The sequence below is a fragment of the Narcine bancroftii genome, chromosome 4, assembly GCF_036971445.1.
Source record: "Narcine bancroftii isolate sNarBan1 chromosome 4, sNarBan1.hap1, whole genome shotgun sequence".
Taxonomy (NCBI): Eukaryota; Metazoa; Chordata; class Chondrichthyes; order Torpediniformes; family Narcinidae; genus Narcine; species Narcine bancroftii.
Genome location: NC_091472.1, coordinates 256,616,022 through 256,635,918, shown reverse-complemented (window position 1 = coordinate 256,635,918; position 19,897 = coordinate 256,616,022). Strand labels below are relative to the sequence as shown.

The following is a 19,897-nucleotide window of genomic DNA, read 5'->3' as shown; positions in this document are numbered from 1 at the left end:
GTGATTTTGTTTTTAATATCAAGAGTACAGAGTTTGTATGCTCTTGTCAGGATCAAAGTCAAGGTTAGCAGGCATAGGATGCTTTGGTTTTCAAGGGATATTGGGGGATCTGGTTCAGAAAAGAGAAGTGCATAGCACGTACAGGTAACATGGAGCAAATTAGCTACTTGAGGAGTATAAAAATACAAGAAAAACCTCGAACTCAGGAAGGCTAAAGACATGAGGTTGCTTTGACAGACAATATGAAGGAAAATCCTGTGTTTCTACAGGCATATTAAGAGAAAAAGGATTAAAAGGGACATAATTGGTCCCCTTGAAGATCAGAATGCTTGTCTTTGTATGGAGCTAAAAGAGTTGGGAAAGATCTTAAATTTTTTTCCAATCAGTATTGACTCAAGAAAAGGGGCAGAGTTATGGGAAGCAAGGAAAACAAAATGAGTTCATGGAACCTATACATATTAAAGAGGAGGAAGCCTTGCTGTCTTAAAGCAAATAAGGGTGGATAAATCCCCATGGCCTGACATTATATTCCCTAGGACCTTGCAGGAGGCTAATGTAGAAATTGTATATATTTCTGCCAGAGCTGCTGCAATGTCCTTAGCCATATATGGGGTGTGGTGCCAGAGGATTGGAGGGTAGTTCACATTGTCCAGTGTTTAAAAAAAGGCTCCAAAAGTAACCCTGGAAATTATAGGCCTGATGTCAGTAGTCGGTAAGTTATTGGAAGGTGTTCTAAGAGATCAGATATACAATTATTTGAATAACCAGGAAAGATTAAGGATATTCAACATGGCTTTGTGCGTGGTAGGTCATGTTTAACTAATCTGAGTTTTTCGAGGAAGTTACCAGGAAAGTTGACGAAGGAAAGGGTGTGGATGTTGTCTACGTGGACTTTAGTAAGGCCTTTGACATGGTCCCACAAGTGAGATTATTCAGAAAGGTACAGACTCAAGGTATTCATGGTGAAGTAGCGACAATGGATGGAAGGGAGAAGCCAGAGAGTAGTGGTGGATGACTGCTTCTTAGACTGAAGGCCTGTGACTAGTAGTGTGCCTCAGGGATCTATGCTGGGACCATTGTTGTTTGTCATCTATATCAATCACCTGGAATGATAAGATGGTAAATTGATCAGCAGGTTTGCAGATGACACTAAGATTGGAGGTGTTGTGGACAGTGAAGGAGGTTTTCAAAGCTTGCAGAGGGATCTGGACCAGCTTGAAAAATGGCAGATGGAATTTAATACAGACAAGAGTGTAGCGTTGCATTTTGGAAGGACAAACCAAGAAAGCACATACACAGTAAATGGTAGGAAACTGAGGAGTGCAGTAGAACAGATGGATCTGGGAATACAGATACATCATTCCCTCACAGTAGCATTACAGGTCTATAGGGTTGTAAAGAGAGCTTTTGGTATATTGGCCTTCATAAATCAAAGTATTGAGTATAGAAGTTGTGATTTTATGGTAAAGTTGTACAAGACATTGGTGAGGCCAAATTTGGAGTATTGTGTGCAGTTTTGGTTACATAACTACAGGAAAGATCTCAGTAAGATAGAAAGAGTGCAGAGATTTACTAGGATGTTCCCTGGACTTCAGGAACGGAATTAGAGGGAAAGGATAAACAGGTTAGGACTTCATTTCCTGGAGCATAGAAGAATGAGGGGAGATTTGTTAGAGCTATTTAAAATTATAAGGGGGACAGACAGAGTAATCAGAGATAGGTGAGATACAAACCGGAGGACATGGGTTAAGGGTGAAAGGGGAAAAGCTTAGTGGGAACTTCAGAGTGGTGGGTGTGTGGAACAAGCTGCGAGCTGAGGTGGTGAATGCAGGCTCAATTTTAAAGCTCAAGAAGAATTTGGACAGGTATAGGGATGGAAGAGGTATGGAGGGCTATGGACTGGGTGCAAGTTAGTGGGACTAGGCAACAAAAAAATGGTTTGGCACAGGAAAGAAGGGGAAAACTGCCTGTTTCTGTGCTGTAATGTTCTTTGGTTCCATTTAGAAAGTTTTGAGGGGTATCGGTAGGGTTGATAAACTTTCAAAGCAGGGAGTACAGAACTAGAAGCCATATATTCAAGTTGAGTAGATAAATATTTTTACAAATCTGAGAGGCCAAGAGGGTAGCGGCTACACAGAGGGAGCTGCTAGAGGAAGTGGTATAGAGAGAAACAATTGCAATGTTTTAAAGCCACTTGTATAGGAGAGTAGATGGCATCATGGTCAGTATGAATGAAGGGCCAGTTTCTGGGCTGTACATCGGACTCCAGATTATAATACTAAGTCTGGTATACCAATGATAAATTCACTCCCCTCCAAGCCCAGTGTCTCACAATTAAATTTACTGCAATCGACTGATCAGAAACATTGACCAACTGGTCTAGAATAAATTACTGCAGCTCCATCGAGTATTCCTTGTGCTTCAAAGGATCACAATTTTAGTGTTACCCAAATTCGTGTGCTATACTAGCAACCACACTGTCATTTAACAAAAATCCCAAGCATATAACACTCCAGCTTAAAATAAGTCAACTACTGAGATGGGGTTGCTTGTGGTAAGAATGTGACAAAGCATCATGTTCTGGTTTCCTCAAATGTGGAAGGAATAAATGGGTTGAAACCATTTTCTCTGCCAAAGCAGCAGGCAACAATTGAAAGAAAGGAGGAAGAGATTATACTTTAAGCAGGGAGATGATATGCAGCAGTGAAGATTTTTTAAAAAATTTAGAGTGCCTCTCCAAAGTAAAGTTGAATAAACTATTGAAAATGGGAAGAATGCAGAATGTCAAGAGCTCTTTCAAAAAACTGATCATAACTATTTGAATTGTCTGATTTAAAAAAAAAAAAAAAATATATTTATATATATATATATACATATATATATATATATATATAAATAAGTGCAGTTACATTACCTTGGCTATTTTTCCATCATCTTTCTTCTTTGCACCTTGAAGAGATTCATAGTGATGTCTGGCACTATCGTAATCTACAAGCTTCCTCCCACGCTTCGCTATACGAGTCTGCAAGGGAAAACAGTAGTTACAAGAAATGTTTTGCTTGGAAAAAATGGCAAGCAAAATCCCATCACTCTCAGTCTCAGACAGTGAATACAAAGTAACCTAAATAATTACTGTGGGTTGAATCTACACATGCTGTTACTTTCATGGAACATGGAGGTACCCCAAAGTGCCCATTCGTCAACATTCCTTCATATGTTCCAACTTAACATTTCTTAACCTTATTTGACTTTCCAAAAATACATCTCATGCCCAAATTCCATTTGCCAGTGCTCTACCCAACCTTCCAGTTTCTATCCTCATTAATGGACTTTTTCCATGGACCTGCCATTAGTAAATGATGCCTTGCACTGTTTATCTGAACTTTTCTCTTCAACCTCATACCTTGCACTTTTGCCTTAAGAAACATTTTCACCAGCACTGTTCTCGTGGAACAATTACTCTTGCATTACCTGCTGTACTATGTAGAGGCTGCCTTACTTGCATAGCACACAAAGCAGTTCCCTCCCCACCCTCCCACTATCTCAACACACGCAAGAATAAATAGTTTAATTCAATACTGTGGCCTGAGACAACCTCTCATTATCTACATCACCACTGTCTAACCTGCATAATACTTCCTATATATACACCCACATCCTTAACATATCACAATGGTTCCAGAACAGATCGGTGGTTCATCCTTGCTGCAGAATGTCAATCAGCAAAGCATCCTAGTAACCATCACAGTGCCTCCCATCAAAAAACCGGGTTGAGATCAAATTAGCCAATTAGAGTTGGATCTCAGGACTAGCCTTCCATGGAAAGAAAATCTCATCTAATCAAAGTTCTATTGCCCATTTTCACTCTTCGTTAACTCAACCAAACCCATTAGAGAATGGATTTTGCTGTCTATAGCATGCCGATCAGTTTCAGCCATTCCAAATGTAGTCAAATTCTATCCCTTGGGATTTTCTCTAATTGGATGCCACAAGTGCTCGGTGGCTAGTAAGAGATTACTTAAAGTGGTATCCGAGTGTAAAAAAAGGTTGAGAATCACTATCCTAAGGGGACCTATTCTATGTCTGGCTCCCTTCTTACTTCTGATAGGCTGACGGAATGTTTTGGAATTCTCTCTAATCTTACTTGCCAAGGACAATTCTTAGCCCATTTCTGGCCCAAGTTCCATTCCACAATGTATTCCTTGAGAGATCCAAGACACCAATACTTGTTTATTTTTCTAGCCGAAATACATAGTTTATACAGGGCTAAACATTACTTCTGCAACTTCAGTGACTCAATAACAAATTAAGACACTGTAAGACTTGTTCATTTATTTTTCAGGAGTTTCTGACAAAAGAAAAACCGTACATGGTTCAGAGTACAATGCAGGAGAAAATAATTGATGCATACTTTGATATCTGGAAATTGGCCAAGGTAGGTGTCTAACGTCAACAGAGCTTGATCTACCAGTTTCTGATGATAATCAGTCCAGAGAAGGTCACTATTCTGAAAGAGAAACAAAAATCCAATGATCAGAAGTTTGTAGCTGATAAAAATCATACTACAAATCAGAAAAACCACTTACTGCCCAATGATACACTTCAACACCCATTTCCACTCCATTTAATAGTAAACACCAAAGTCTGCAGGCACTGTGGTTGAAGTAAAAACAAACTCAGCAGGTCAGCGTACTTTATATAGCAAACCAACCATTTCAGTCCTGCGTCCAACATCCACTTACATAGCTGCTCAGGGCCTCGTGAACTATCCCACCTGTAAATTGGAGAAATAACACTTGATTTTTTTTTTGTGTGTGCACTCTCCAACCAGATGGCATTAAATCAACTTCTCCAGCTTTTGCAAACTTACTCTCCATTCTCCTTCACTTCCCCCTAGTCTTTTTCCCCTTAGCTATCCATTCCCTTCTCCTTCTCTTCACATCTCTCCTCCCTCTGCTTGCTGCATTGCCCTCTCTCCCTCATTCACCCTTTGGGACTGTGCTCCTCCCCCTGTCATTTTGATCAGGGATCTGCTGACATTTTTCCATACCTTGCTGAAGGGTTCAAGCCTGTTGGTTTTCTATCTTTATCTTTGCTATATAAAGTGCGCAGTTTGACCTGCTGAGTTTCTCCAGCATTGTCTTTTTATTCCACCTCATTTATTCAAAATGAATTAACCCTTGGGTGCAGTTGATTCCAAATATTCACAGCCTAAATGGTTGATCATGGGCATTACTGCCTCTCATTCTTCTACCAACAAATAGCATCTTTGCATCTACTATCAAGCAATGAGCTCATGTCTTACAAACTACAGAGAATAGCTGAAGTTTGCATTAACCCACACTACACGAGTAATAAGCTCCAAAAGGGAGAAGATACAATATGTGGAAACAATGCCCTAAAATAGTTACTTCCCCCAGACAAGTGTTACTTCCCCCAGAAGTACATCCTTAGTTGTCAAATTTAGAAGGGTCCAAATCAGATGGTGGTCTTATAAAAGGAAGCAGAGATTTAGCAAAGAATGAGGACTATCAACAGAAGGGAACAAGACTGGCTGCTCGCCCTCAGCACAAGAAGCTTCTGATATTTATTGTTCCACTAATGGTGAACTTGCTACAAACTGGAAGACATTCTCTTTTGTGAAGGTGAAGAAGTCCTGAGCGAAATAAAACCAAGCAGGATTGAATGACTAACCTCTGAAATAGTGTGAACAGCTTCCCTGCCGACCCAGTCTGGCTCATAAATTTCCTCCAGCAATTCAGACAACTTTTTGGTGGCTTCATGCATAGCTTAAGAAACAAAGAATAAAACCTATTTTTCAGCTGTTACCATGAAGAGAAAGACCAAAAGGTGTAATGCATGAAGACACATCAGAATCTTAGAACTGTCTAATTCTAAAGAAAATGCCATAAATGTTTACCATTCAGTTAGCAAAATGAATAGTAGCTTCTCAGATTGTATTTTGCAGAATACAATCCAAATAAATTATTACATCTTTACAATAAGGACAAAGTAAATGTTGAATCGTCAATGGGTAAAGGAAAAACTGGTATTCCACAAAATATACTATTAAAACAGTCTGGCATAAAATTCAGCATTCATCAGATCAGTCTCTATTTGATTAATATGACCATGGTTATGTCTCTTGAAAAATAGAACATTATCCAGACTCAAGATACTTCATTAGCCAGGAAGGCACAACTGCGCCTACACTTCCTGAGGTTGAGGGAGGGAAAGGCCTAAGGGCCCCCATCCCGACAACCTTTTACAGGAGGATAATTGAGAGTGTCCTGTCTGGCTGCATCATTGTGTGGTATGGTAGCTACAAATCACAAGACCTGAAGTCTGTATAGAGGACCATTCCTCTAGTGACAACATTTACTCAGAGTGTTGTTTAAATAAGGCTCAAGGAATTAAAGAAGAACATTCCCATCCAGCATACAGCATCTTTAACTTACTACCGCCTAAGGTGGTACAGTAGCATCAAAGTCAGGACTGCCAAGCTGGGGAATAGTTTCTTCCTACATGCTGGGAGATTGATGAACAGTATCCTGTCACCATACAATTTTTACCAAATATTTAAATATTTATTTTGATTATTTATGTGATTATTATATACTGTGTATTGTGCTTTTGTGTCTGTATCGTGGTCTGGAGAGACACTATCATCTGGTTGTACATGTACAATCAGATGAGAATAAATAAACGAAAATTATAGCTCATCTGTGATATAACTTGATATCTGCTTTGCCTCACATCTCCCAATAACCTGGATTCATACATACCTGTCCTTAATTGAAAGAATATACATGCATAACATTAAAAGGATACAGCATGCAAACCACCCAACCTTTCACAGCAGTGAGATATGCTCGTAGATCCTTCTGCAGTTTAGTCCCTTCAGTCTAGGAGATGAAAAAGATATACTCATTTATTCAATTGGAAAGTTTCTAATGGTACACAGTAACAAGCAGCTTGGTCAAAACTCCAATTCACAGAAGTTCACAATATTTTTCAATATTCTTCCCCACAGTTTTTTTTGCTTCAACAAGTTCTAGTCATTTGATTCAAGGCACATGAAATTACTTAAGCTCATGTCATGTAGTGAAACACATCAAACAAAATAAACTGGACAACTATATTGGTACATTCCTCCACTTCTGATTTCATGCATTTGGTATGTTAATCAAGATCAAAACTTCCTTTCCAAAACTCTCAGATAGACTTTAGAATTTATTTTACAAAACTTAGTTTCCTCAAAACGATGTTGCTCAATGTAACAGTTTATCTCATTGTTCTTCAAAAGAATACCTTCTGGCGGTGATGTACAAGCAACATTTAAACTTTCCAAAGAAAATGTGAATATTGGGAACAAATTTAATTCTCATGAAACAGGAAACATTAGCAAACACTTGCATGGTCCCTCAGCCTCGTCTTCCTAATAAAGTCCACAATCAGCTCCTTGGTCTTGCCAACACAGAGCTAGACTGTTCAGGCACAACTAGATCTACAATCTCCATATTTTAATTCTGAAAAATTCACCATTATTAGGCTAACAGCTGTGTCAAATGTAAATGTATATATTATACTGGAGTCAAACTTGGCTACACCACCATGGGTGTAGAAGGAACAGAGCAGAGGACTAAATATGCAGCTTTGAGATGTCAGTGTTGATAATCGAGGTGGTGGTGTTGCCCACCTGCAATGATTCAGGTCTGCTAATGAGAAAAGAGGATCCAGTTGCAAAGGGAGCAACAGAGGCCCAGATCCCCATATCTGATCCTGAGTTTTGCAGGTATAATTTTGTTAAACATCAAGCCGTAACCAATGAACAACAGACTGAGGTAGGTGTTCTCATGGACCACGTGATCAAACACAGAATGAAGGACCAACAAATAGCATCCACTGTTGACCTGCTGTGATATTAGATGAAATAAAGTGAGTTCAGATCCTTCCTGAGACCGAAGTCTTTAATTCCAGACTTCCATCCTGTTTGCTTTTATATTCCTATTATTTCTGCCTATCTTCTTTGATTCTGTAAACTGGAGCTCATCCAAAACATCAAGTCACACCACCTCTCCAAATGCTTCACACCCTCTTCATTTCAATGCTCTTTATCCTCCGATCTGATTAATACAAAAACTTCAAATTTTGCAAATTAGCCGTACCTATTATCTGTCATCAACATCTCAAGTGCTGGAATTCTCCCCATGAACCCAAAGTATTTACGAAATTTTTACCAAACCTTTGGAACCAAAGTGGATTTGGTGACCTGAATGAAAGCTAAAACAAGCTCAATGAAGGGGATGAATGAGGTTTTGGCTTTCCACAAAATAACGGATCAAATGAAAGGTAGCTGGAATGTCTTTGTACAAGGCTAAAAAATTACTCAGTGACACTCACAATCAACATCTCCATGTGCAATGCTTCCTCTGGTCTCACAAACAATAAAAGTGATGTATATATATTGTAATTGCACTATTTCATTCAGAACAATGACAGGCTCATTATCAACTTTCTACCAACTCTGCTGCAAATGGTCTTCACTTTAAATTCACATCAGGCTTTTGTGGATTAGTTAAAGGTCTTCAGCTCCTCAGCTGCCAAACCACGTCAGGTCACAACTAGGTAGTTAAAAAAATAGCAGTGGAAAATCCTTGGATAATTTGATCTTCAATTATACATTGAATTGCCTCAAAATCAAAAGGGAGGCAACTATACTCAGTTCAACATGGTGCAGGCAAGTTTCTCAGTTAAAGCTCCACTTCAAACAAACATTAGACCAACACCTATCCAAAGGAAGTACCGCACTTTAAAAAAAAACTATAGTTTTAACCACTATGACCAAAAGCTTTGGTTCACCTTTGCAATGAAGGCCAAATGGCATTTGATTTACAAAGGAAATTGGCTACATCTTCCCTGAATGACAAGGTTGACAGCAAAAATTGAAAGCATGAGGATTCTTTTCTGGACAATCAATATTGACCTAAAATGTCATTCAAATGCTCCTTACCAGTTGTCTATTGAAATTTTGGACACACTGCTCAAAGTGCTCATCTTTTGTCTCATCAGCCTTGCCGAGTTTTTGAAGGACCTGCAAAGTTTAAAAGGAGAGGGTGATGAGGAAGTCAGCATAACAATTAATTCATCTTAAGAGAAGATCTGAAGACAAGGAAAAAGAACAGTTATCAACAGAGCCTCAAACTTAATACAGTACAACTCCGATTAACTGCCATCAGATTCTCCAAAATCCTCAGTTATCCAATTGCCTTTTAAATTTTGAATAAACGATGATATCTTACTTTGTGTTGTTTAAACATTGTTCAAGTAATTTGCTGTTGCTACTGGGCTGTTTTTAAAAAATGACCAGTTCTCCAAATAAAAATTTTTTTTTTAAATTTATCCGAAAAATTCACAGCCTAAATGGCTGATCATGGTCATCGGATAATCAGTGTTGTATATATATAGACAGGGTTTCAGGTTTATGATCATTCAGAAGTGTACAAATATCATTCACTTTCATTTTAAAATTTAACATTGTTTTTTCTAAGGATACTAGTGCATTTACCAAGATATCAACGCACCAAACAGTTACCACGATTAATAGGCAAATTTTAAAGTGCAAGAGCCAGATCCATATTTCTAAATGGTAGGGAGTGGGAGATTATTTGACAACATCTGAGCAATCCTGAAACATATACACTTCTACACAACTTCATGCAACATGAAGCTAATGAAGATCCCCACATTGGATTCTTTAGTTCCAGCTTGTTGGTTGCTTCATCAAACTCGAAGTGTTCCAGATACTAAACAGACTGATCATTACAGAGATAACTGCAACACCAAAACTGGTTCAGAGGGAGAGCAACCGTTTTGAACACTAGATTCACGCCATCAACAAAATTTAAATCTGCATGAAAGGGTGCAAGACTTTTCTGGTTCAAGGATCATGAAATCCACATGGCTTGATACACCCTACAACTCAAAATCATTTGTTGGAGTAATGGCAGATTAACTACCACATGGGCCCTAGGCTGAGCTTTACTAAGGGCCCCCCTGACCCTGAATCCCTGCCCCATCCTTCGTGGTAGAACACAAATGCTGGAGGAACTCAGCTGGTCTTGTAGCATCCACAGAAGGTAAATATACGCCCCAAAAGTTAAATAAATGGGATCCAACATTATCAGATAGATGTTTTCGCTGTAAGAAGGAAATGGGAACAACAGTACATGCAATTTGGGCATGTGAGAAAGTGAAAAAGTTTTGAGAAGATCTAAATCAGGTATTAAATAAAATCACAAAAAGCAACATACTAAAAATCCAGAGATCTTTCTTCTAAGTAATATAAGTAGTAAAGAATTAGGCCTCAAACTGGATGAAGCGCAAAAAAGATTTATGATAGCCTTAGTTGTAGCAAAAAAATGTATCATGTCAACTTGGAAATCAGAAGAGAGCCTGAGAGTACAGCAATGGTACATATAAATTAATGTATTCCAATGGAAAAATAAGAACAATTTAAAAAATAAAGTCACATTATTTGAATAAATTTGGGAACTGTACATGGAACACAACAGAGAGGGCCTACTGTGGACCTCCACCCCCTAAAATGATAGAATGAGAAGATGACAAAATGACCTGATCCAGTGTGTAAAAGTAGATGACACAATTTTCTTGTTTATTTTCAATATGTGATGACATTGTTTAATAGGTTTATTGTACGGTATATGTTGAACGTTTAATGGGTTTTGGGGGGGAAGGGGGGAGGGAAGATAGGGGAAAAAAGGGAGAAAATGCCATTGTGTATATTCAAGAGGGAAATTTTTGTGTATTTTGATTGATATGGTTCATGGTGTGAAAATTTTTTAAAAATTTTAAAAAGGGCTCAGGCTGGAAATGTCGGTAATACATCTTTTCCTCTTACGGATGCTTACACATGGCTTTGTCCCCTCCTGAGCTTGCCAGAACAACATTTTAATAGTTTACTCAAATAATGCAGTCTGCATACAAACACATGCATTGATAAAGAAAGATTTAAAGCAATATCAGCAAGGGTGTTACCAGCTCAAAGGACCCCAAAACCCAGCAGCAAGACATTCACCAAGACAAGTTGTTTTCAAAACAAAAGTTAATTTTAATCAACTTCAAACATGAAAATAAAATCAAACTTTAACTTAACTCATACTTATACTAAACTATATACTAACCCAAATTATCCCCCTTCTAATTCTAAGTGCACACGTATGCAATGTGTGTGTAAATTCAAGAGAAGTTATTTGATTCACAGTTCAATCTCACTTCTTCCAAGTTCTCTGGATGCAGGCAATTCTTAAACTGTGCACAGAATTTAACATGAATAAAGTTCACCAGGCTTTGGTGGTTGAAAGGTAAATGTTTACCACTCAGGAAGGTTCTTGTAGGGTTTGCAGAGAGATTTGTTGTTCCAAGACTTTCACAATTCATTGAGGTACCACCTCAATGTCTCGCTGATGATACTTGCTCCATCAGGGTTTTTCAGATGGCAACCTTTCTTTCAGGTTATGACAGAGCTCCTTCTTTTCCTCTTATTCCAAGAGGAACATCCGACAGATAGCACTTCCAGCCATCCACTGCTTTTGAACTTTTCATCAGTTCTTCCTGGATTGCACTGTCACATACAGCTGAAAGGCTTCTCTTCTCTTCCTCTCCAACTGAAACTCCAGTGAAAAGCATGTGACTCTCACTTGCAAAATCCCCACATTCTCCAGCAAACAACAGGAGTTTTCTTCTGCTCCCATCTGTTGTTAGATCAACAAAACCCAGAAGTGATCTTTCTGTGCATTCTGTCAAAACCCTTGAAAAGAGCTTTCAACAGACAGAGTGTCTATCCAGTCCATTCATTTTAATTAACACCTACTTGTGAAAGGTGCTTACATTCTCCAGAGATCTTCAGTATTTCTTCAGTCTTTCAAATAAGATCAGTTTTAAAATGTGTGTATGTATGTAACCTACTCTAAATCTTACAAATTCCCCAAAAATATTATAGTAATTACATGGGCACTTAGCTAGGTTCTGAAGTCAGGGGAATAAGAGCACATGAAAAAGGCATCATGTAGCAGGCACTGTCCTGGGGAGGGAGGGGGGTGGTGTTGGGGTGTGGATTGGAAGAGTTATGGGTAACAAAATTGTAGATACGTGGATATAGATATTTAGAGGATTCTCTTGTGGCGTGAGTGTCCCAGAGAAGAGAACCAATGTTGAAGGTTAAAAACGCAAGCGAATTTCAAGAGGAGATTTGGGAGAGAGCTTCTTTTGGTTGTAATCTGATATGCGCTGCATGAGGAAATGATGGAGTCAGGAACTCTCAATTTATTCAAGGAACATCTGGAAAACAGATGCATTTTCAGGGAGTTGCTAGCTACCACCTTAAGCGGTCAAGAACGATTCAGAACAAAGATGGAGGGAGTTTTAATCTGCTATAAGACTCAATTTTCTGCACTATACCATGACCCTCAAGTGACATAAATAGACCTACCAGGGTTTTGGACAATGCAGCAGCACACAGAATGGACAACCCACAGCACACATGCCCAGGAAGGAGGGCACCCTGCCTCCACTCTCCAAAGCCCAGAAATCCAACTACAGACAGTTGCAGAATGGCAAGTCCATGGAAGTGAAGGCAGGCAGGGCGATAAAGAAAATCAGGGCAGTGATGATCAAATTGTGCACAGGTTACTGCAAGGCCAGCTACACTACACCTCAGTGATGGGTAGACACATGCAGATGAGCACGAAATCAGGCAATAACCTCCACACTGGAACCGGTCAACCCTCTGAGGCATGGCATTGCAGTGGACTGGGATGGGGCGAAAGCTCTCTTGGCTCACATCTTCCGGAGCCACGAAGATCCTCCCTGAGGAGCACAGCTTGATATTGGCCAACCCTCCCCTCAGTCCAGCCTCCGAGACTTGCAGCATCCCTGCCATGCACATCGCCTACCAGTCTGTCCTCTTGCTCTACTGCTATGTGCACGAAGGTTACATCATGCCCCATGTGACTAGTGACGGCCAGGGCCGACTGCGGCGGCACCAACCTCAAAGGCTACCTCCTGAAGCTGCTTAACAAGGCAAGCCACTGGTTCACGGAGAGCAGGCTCCACATCGTAGAGGGCATCAAAAAGAAATGTTGTTACACCTTGGTCAACTTTGAGGAGGATCTCGGCCTGGATGTGAACAAGCACATGGCAGAGTACAAGCTCCCTGATGGCTACATCGTCAGACTGGGAAAGGAGAGGTTCCGCTGCCTGGAGGCACTCAGTCCAAATCCTCCCCTCGGCCTACATCCCTATGAACACTCATCTCAGCCTACCACACACGCACAATGGAGAGGCATTGGGAGCTCCAGTGTAGGCCAAGAAATTCAGTGGCACCTATTTTTGAACATCTGTGGCAAATGCCATGGTCTTACAGCACAGTTCAAAAATATGCGGTGCGGGAAGGCCGTGAGGTCGGGGACACTGCCGGGCAGAAAAGGCTAGGACAGCAGTCGCTCCCCCTCCCTATCTATTCCCCTGGATATTAGTGAAATAGATAGGATATGTAGATGGATAAAATAAATTGATAGATAAATGAGGTAGGAAATGGTCATTTATGTGGTTTAACAGATGGGGATACATACATTTTAGATATAAAGTAATTTATTAATATAATGATACATGTTGCAGTGATGTCAACCAAGGGAGAGAGAGATAAACAAGTTGATTGAAATGAAATCTTATTGGTGATGGGATGTAGATTTGGTTTAACAACACCATGTATTCCTCTTTCCCCCACCCCCCCCCCCCCCCCCACCTCGCTGCCCAAACTTGATTATACTCTGGATTGTGTTTCCCACATTTTAATTCGCCCATTCCAGTTGTCTCTATCCCTTCTACTCCTTCTCTTCCAAGAACCACCCTGACATGACTTCAGATGAGCAGTCCCCAATACCATTAGCTTCCTCCAACCAGTCCTGCCTCAAACCCTCTTGCCCAAATCAGTCTTCACCACACCCACCTCCCCCCAACCACCCGTTTCTCCTGAAACATTGACAACACTGGAAAAGACCATCTCCCTGCTTGTTGTTCCTAAATGTTCCCCATTGGTAACACTTCCAACTATCAAGTACAATCCACCAATCTTTTAGCCATTGCCACTTGGGAGAGAGTTGTTCATTTGTTGCAGCAGCTGCAAAGGGTGTCATAAGTAACCATCTGCAAGCTTGGGTTACACGGCTGCATGCAATGCAGCCGCAGGGGAATATGCCGAATCCGGGTATGGTCCCAAGCACAGACGAAGTTTGTGGATTTTGCATGGTTTTGCCCAGCAGTCGTGGGCGAAGGAGGCAGTGAGCACAAGTTGCCAGTTGTGTGTGGGCCTATGGACTAAGAGACACACTGATGTTTTAATAAAATGCACCACAAATGTGTTTCTAAAAAATCTTAAACCCCCAGTACAACCAAAGATGGGCCAGTGACAGCTCTGCTGCCAGCTCAGGGTCTCTTGCAATCTGGCAGGTTTAACAAATATATAATCAGATAAATCCTGGAGGAATCCCCAGGAAAATTCACGCAGACATGGGGAGAATGCACAGACAGCTCGGGATTCGAACCAGTCCTGATTGTTGGTGCTGTAGTCTGCCTGGAAACTGGGGTTAATGGGCATTCTTTTAATGAAGTGGCAGAGCTACAAGGGGTCAAATTAATGCTTCTACAACCAGTGGCACATATCACCACACAGTAGGCTGAGTAATGAACCCATTTGTTTTTAAGTCATTTGAATCAGACCATAATGCATTTTGGCTCCTCCTCATCTTCCAGGCCCCTAGGCTTCAGCTTACCCACCCCTACTGGTTAATCCACCACTGGTTGTAGCAGCATCAAAAAGGGAAACTTAAGGTTAAAAATACAAGTTATTTGGCAGCAAAAAGGCACTTTCAGGTGGCCAACTGCCCCGCATGTAAAGACGCATGTTTAGGCAATATGCGACTGTTTTGAGGCCACCTGAATGTGCAGGAGGCGCTCTTGAGGCGAGCTACGCAGCTCTCCTCCGAGAGGGATGACCAGCTCAGCGGCTCCCCCAGCCACCTGAATGCAGGTGGCTGAAAGCGCATGTTAAAGGGTCAGGCTGCTGATCCCAGCTGACACTGGGCAGGAGCCGGAGTGTGCTCAAAGCCACATCCTGTGCTTCAGGTGGTCGGTGTTGCGCTTTAAATGCTGCCACCTGAACAGCAATTTAAAGAGCCGCTTCTGATTTTTCCGGCGCATTCTTAGCATAGAATGCACGTGAAAAAGCCTGAAGACTTTCCATCTTGGCTGTGAAGATAGAAGAAACAAGAATCACTAAAAACAATTGCCTCATACATGCGGTGAACTGGAATTCACTGTCTATGTATAGATTAAACGCTGACCCATCCACTTGGCTCCACCCCCGTTTGTCCCAATACAAACCCTGTTTTTCCTCCTTATCTCCGATTTATCTGAAGACCATTGTAGATACCAGCTGTTAGTTGTAAGCTAATAAAAGCGTGCTTACGCTCCTCACAAGTCTCTTCACAAGTCTCCATGTACTATCGATCATGTTACAATTTCATTAGCTTACTTTTGAAGATTGGGGCAAACCCTCTGACCCCAGAGGCACCAGAAGAATTTGCCTACTGTTGGAGTGCTTCTGGTCCTACATAGCAGCCACCCATGAAGTCTTGCACTCTGACAGTCTCTGGAGATCGACCCTCCCCCCTCTCGAGTCGGCCCCAAGGGATAAGCGGTCATCAGGGACTGCGCAACATACGAGACGGCCATTGAAAGCACACTACATGAGGCCCCAGAACGATGTGTTGGTGAGACACTGACTTCACAACGTCAGCAACTTTCGAGTGAATCTCTGGACGACTACATCCTGCAACTATGGACACTGACGAGAAAGTGCCACTACGAGGCGGTCTCAGTTCTGGTGAGTGAAGAAGAGCAAGTCCAAGATATTCTTGTGGCCGGAGGGAGTTCAAGGTATGTGAGTGAGGCAGCGACTATTGAAGTTGGGGAAGAAGGGCCTTGCTAGCTCCCTTGATCTGGCAAAATCCCTCGAACAGGCCCAACTGGGAATTGACCACCTCACTAATGAAATCGATGCCTGCGGAACATAGCTGTCCCAAGTACCGATTACTGCAACCACACATGACCAAGAGTGCTACTTCTGCAGACAGGCCCAACCCAAGGCGAAAGACGCAGTGTGTCATGATGTGTTAAGAGGGGACACTGAGCGAACGACTGTCAGGCAAAGGGGAACCCCAGGAAGGCTACCGCATGCGCAGCCCCTGAACAGTCATACACCCCATGCCCAAGCCCAGAGGTGCGGGCCCCCACATCTTCATGCTGCTCACCGCTGCCATCTTGCTGCGTCTTGTGGCAGGAACCGCAACTGGAAGAGAAGTAATGGCAGGAATGGCAGCCATCTTTCCGCTCCTCGTGGTCGATGCCACCTTTCTGGCCTTCAGATCAAGATGACATCAGCAGGGGGAGCGAAGCAACCTCCGGAGCGCTGGCATCAATCGTCCTTGACCAAACGGAACCCCACCAGCTGAGTAACTCTATGATGGAGGGGAGGGTCAACTGATATCTGATGGATTGTTTAATACACACTGGCCCAATGGAGAGCTTTATAAACTCTACGACTGCTCAGCAGTACAACTTAAACGTTTACACTATGGACTACCATAACCGCAATCGTATTCGGCAACTATTCAGAGGTATTGTGCTATGGAAGCAAATCCGATGTATGCCTATGTGGCATACCTGGATGGCAGGGAGGACACTGTCTCGATCAGAGATCTGGCTCCTTCAGGAACGGAGGTCCTGACCCCCACAATAGTCCTGGAACCTGCAAATACCCCACGCAGGGTTCCAGACAACTTGGTTACAATGGAGTTACCATTAGATCTGGGACACCAGAGTCCCACTATCCAAGAACCACGGGAGGCACAGGAAATTCTGGAAGAGCGAAGTCCACCAGTACCAAGGCACTTGACTAGAATAACCAGGACCCTGACAGACTCAACCTGTACAAATTTGTGTTGCAGACCATGGACCCTGTTTTCACCTGCAGGTACTTTTCTGAAGGAAGGGGTGAATGCAGTGAACTGGAATTCACTGTCTATGTATAGATTAGACGGCTGACCCCACCTCTCGGTACCTCCCCCATAGGTCCCAATATTAACCCTGTTTTCTCACCTTTCCTTCGATTTACCTGAAGACTACTGTATATACCAGTCATTAGTTGCAAGCTAATAAAAGCGTGTTTGCGCTTCTCACAAGTCTCCGAGTACTATCGATCACGTTACAATACATGACATGATAGAAAGTCTATTTTAAATATTTTTGACTTTTTTTTTTAAATAGAAGTAGCAGTTACTTTAGTGGTAAAAAGCTGAACACCAACTGCAAAACATTTCATCTGCTAGCTGGGAAATAGGAACAATAAACAGGCATGGCAGGCAATGGAAGAAAACTCCTAGTGGCAACCCATTTTAATTCCCTGCCTCATTCCCATTTCAACAAATCTGTCCATGGTCTCATGCATTGTCAGACTGAGACCACTCGCAAATTGGAGGGATAATACCTTGTATTCTGTTTGGGAGCTTCCAACTGGATGGCATTAACATTAGCCTCTCTAGTTTCTGTTAGCCCCCCACCCCACACTCCTCCTTTCTATCCCTACTTCTTCCTTTCATCTTGCACGCTCTTCTTTTTCCTGTCTCCTTTCCTCCATCTCTGCCTTCAGAGCCACCCCCTCCCCCAATAAATTCTCACCTTTCCTCTCCTGTCCTATCCATTTCCACTTAGCACCTTTCATCTGTTATCTGTGCTCCTCCCTCTGCCCTTTCTTTCCTTCTCTGCAGCCTTTTAATCCAGGCACCTACTTGCTTTTCACTCGTGTACTAAAGAGCTTAGGCCCAAAACATTGGTTATAATCTTTACCTCCTATGAACACTGCAAGTCATGTTCCAGCATTTCTGCCAGACATTGGTGGTTTATTACCAAGGACAAGTTTTGAGTCACCTTGATATTGGTCACTAGAATAGTTTACTGCTGACAATTGAGTCATGGGTGCTGCTTGAGATTTTCAGCATTTTTGTTTTAATTTCATATTCACACTGTTCATTTTGAATTTATCTTTACCTTAATGAAACTGGAAAGTTACCTATACTCTTTATTTGGCTTGACTTCGCGGATGAAGATTTATGGAGTGGTAATGTCGTCAGCTGCAGGCTCGTTTGTGGCTGACAAGTCCGATGCGGGACAGACAGACACGGTTGCAGCGGTTGCAAGGGAAAATTGGTTGTTTGGGGTTGGGTCTTTCCTCCTTTGTCTTTTGACAGTGAGGTGGGCTCTGCGATCTTCTTCAAAGAAGGTTGCTGCCCGCCGAACTGTGGGGCGCCAAGATGCACGGTTTGAGGCGATGTCAGCCCACTGGCGGTGGTCAATGTGGCAGGCACCAAGAGCTTTCTTTAGGCAGTCCTTGTACCTCTTCTTTGGTGCACCTCTGTCTCGGTGGCCAGTGGAGTGCTCGCCATATAACACGATCTTGGGAAGGCAATGGTCCTCCATTCTGGAGACGTGACCTAACCAGCGCAGTTGGATCTTCAGCAGCGTGGATTCGATGCTGTCGGCCTCTACCATCTCGAGTACTTCGATGTTGGTGATGCAGTCGCTTCAATGAATATTGAGGATGGAGCGGAGACAACGCTGGTGGAAGCGTTCTAGGAGCCGTAGGTAATGCCGGTAAAGGACCCATGATTCGGAGCCGAACAGGAGTGTGGGTACGACAACGGCTCTGTATACGCTAATCTTTCTGAGGTTTTTAAGTTGGTTGTTTTTCCAGACTCTTTTTGAGTAGCCTTCCAAAGGCGCTATTTGCCTTGGCGAGTCTGTTGTCTATCTCGTTGTCGATCCTTGCATCCGATGAAATGGTGCAGCCAAGATAGGTAAACTGGTTGATCATCGTAGGGAGCTGGCTGATGGAGGACCTCAGTTTTCTTCAGGCTGACTTCCAGGCCAAACATTTTGGCAATTTCCGCAAAACAGGATGTCAAGCGCTGAAGAGCTGGCTCTGAATGGGCAACTAAAGCGGCATCGTCTACAAAGAGTAGTTCACGGACAAGTTTCTCTTGTGTCTTGGTGTGAGCTTGCAGGCGCCTCAGATTGAAGAGACTGCCATCGTGCAATACCGTATGTAAACAGCATCTTCATTGCTGAGGTCTTTCATGGCTTGTTTCAGCAACATGCTGAAGAAGATTAAAAATAGGGTTGGTGCGAGAACACAGCCTTGCTTCACGCCATTGTTAATGGAGAAGGGTTCAGAGAGCTCATTGCAGTATCTGACCCGACCTTGTTGGTTTTCGTGCAGTTGGATAACCATGTTGAGGAACTTTGGGGGGCATCCCTATACTAATAGGCATGTAACTACCAAACTCAAAAAAATTTGTTTGTGGAAGATTCCCAGAAAAAAAACTTGCAATCCCATGTGGCCTACATATCTCTGGATTGACAATGCAATAAATTGATTTTTGATGGTCATATTAAGTATGTTGTTCAAATACATGACCAACCAACCCCAATTAATCAACCCAAATTTAAAATGCAAGGGCCATTTGAATACAATGGAGGGCTGAGGACCTTATTTGTCAATAATTATGCATTCATCCACTCAAGGCAATTGGAGACAAATGCTCATCTTGCCAACAACTTCCAAACAACAGAGACAAGTACCCTTGGGAGAAATAATTATACAGGCAGGATGAATACAACTAAAATTTCAAAACAAAACCACCAATTATTTCTTATGAATTAGGTGGCTTGCAAAGATCAAGTGTCTTGTGGAAGTTACTGC

General features: G+C 42.0%; 1 protein-coding gene across 12 annotated transcripts in view; it reads right to left on the bottom strand.

Annotated features, from left to right (window-relative positions):
* Positions 1-19,897, bottom strand: part of LOC138761894 (myc box-dependent-interacting protein 1-like) — a 190,970-nt gene that overhangs the window by 86,214 nt on the left and 84,859 nt on the right. For 9 of the 12 annotated variants that reach the window (XM_069934809.1, XM_069934813.1, XM_069934816.1 and 6 more), the window contains 5 exons: positions 9,014-9,094; positions 6,851-6,905; positions 5,695-5,789; positions 4,412-4,507; positions 2,915-3,022 (listed from right to left, as the gene is read on the bottom strand). In XM_069934809.1, the coding sequence (XP_069790910.1) occupies positions 2,915-3,022; positions 4,412-4,507; positions 5,695-5,789; positions 6,851-6,905; positions 9,014-9,094 (435 nt within the window). Of the gene's footprint in view, positions 1-2,914; positions 3,023-4,411; positions 4,508-5,694; positions 5,790-5,920; positions 5,990-6,785; positions 6,906-9,013; positions 9,095-19,897 lie in introns of those variants that run through there. The other 3 variants (XM_069934818.1, XM_069934821.1, XM_069934820.1) reach the window with 3 other exon arrangements.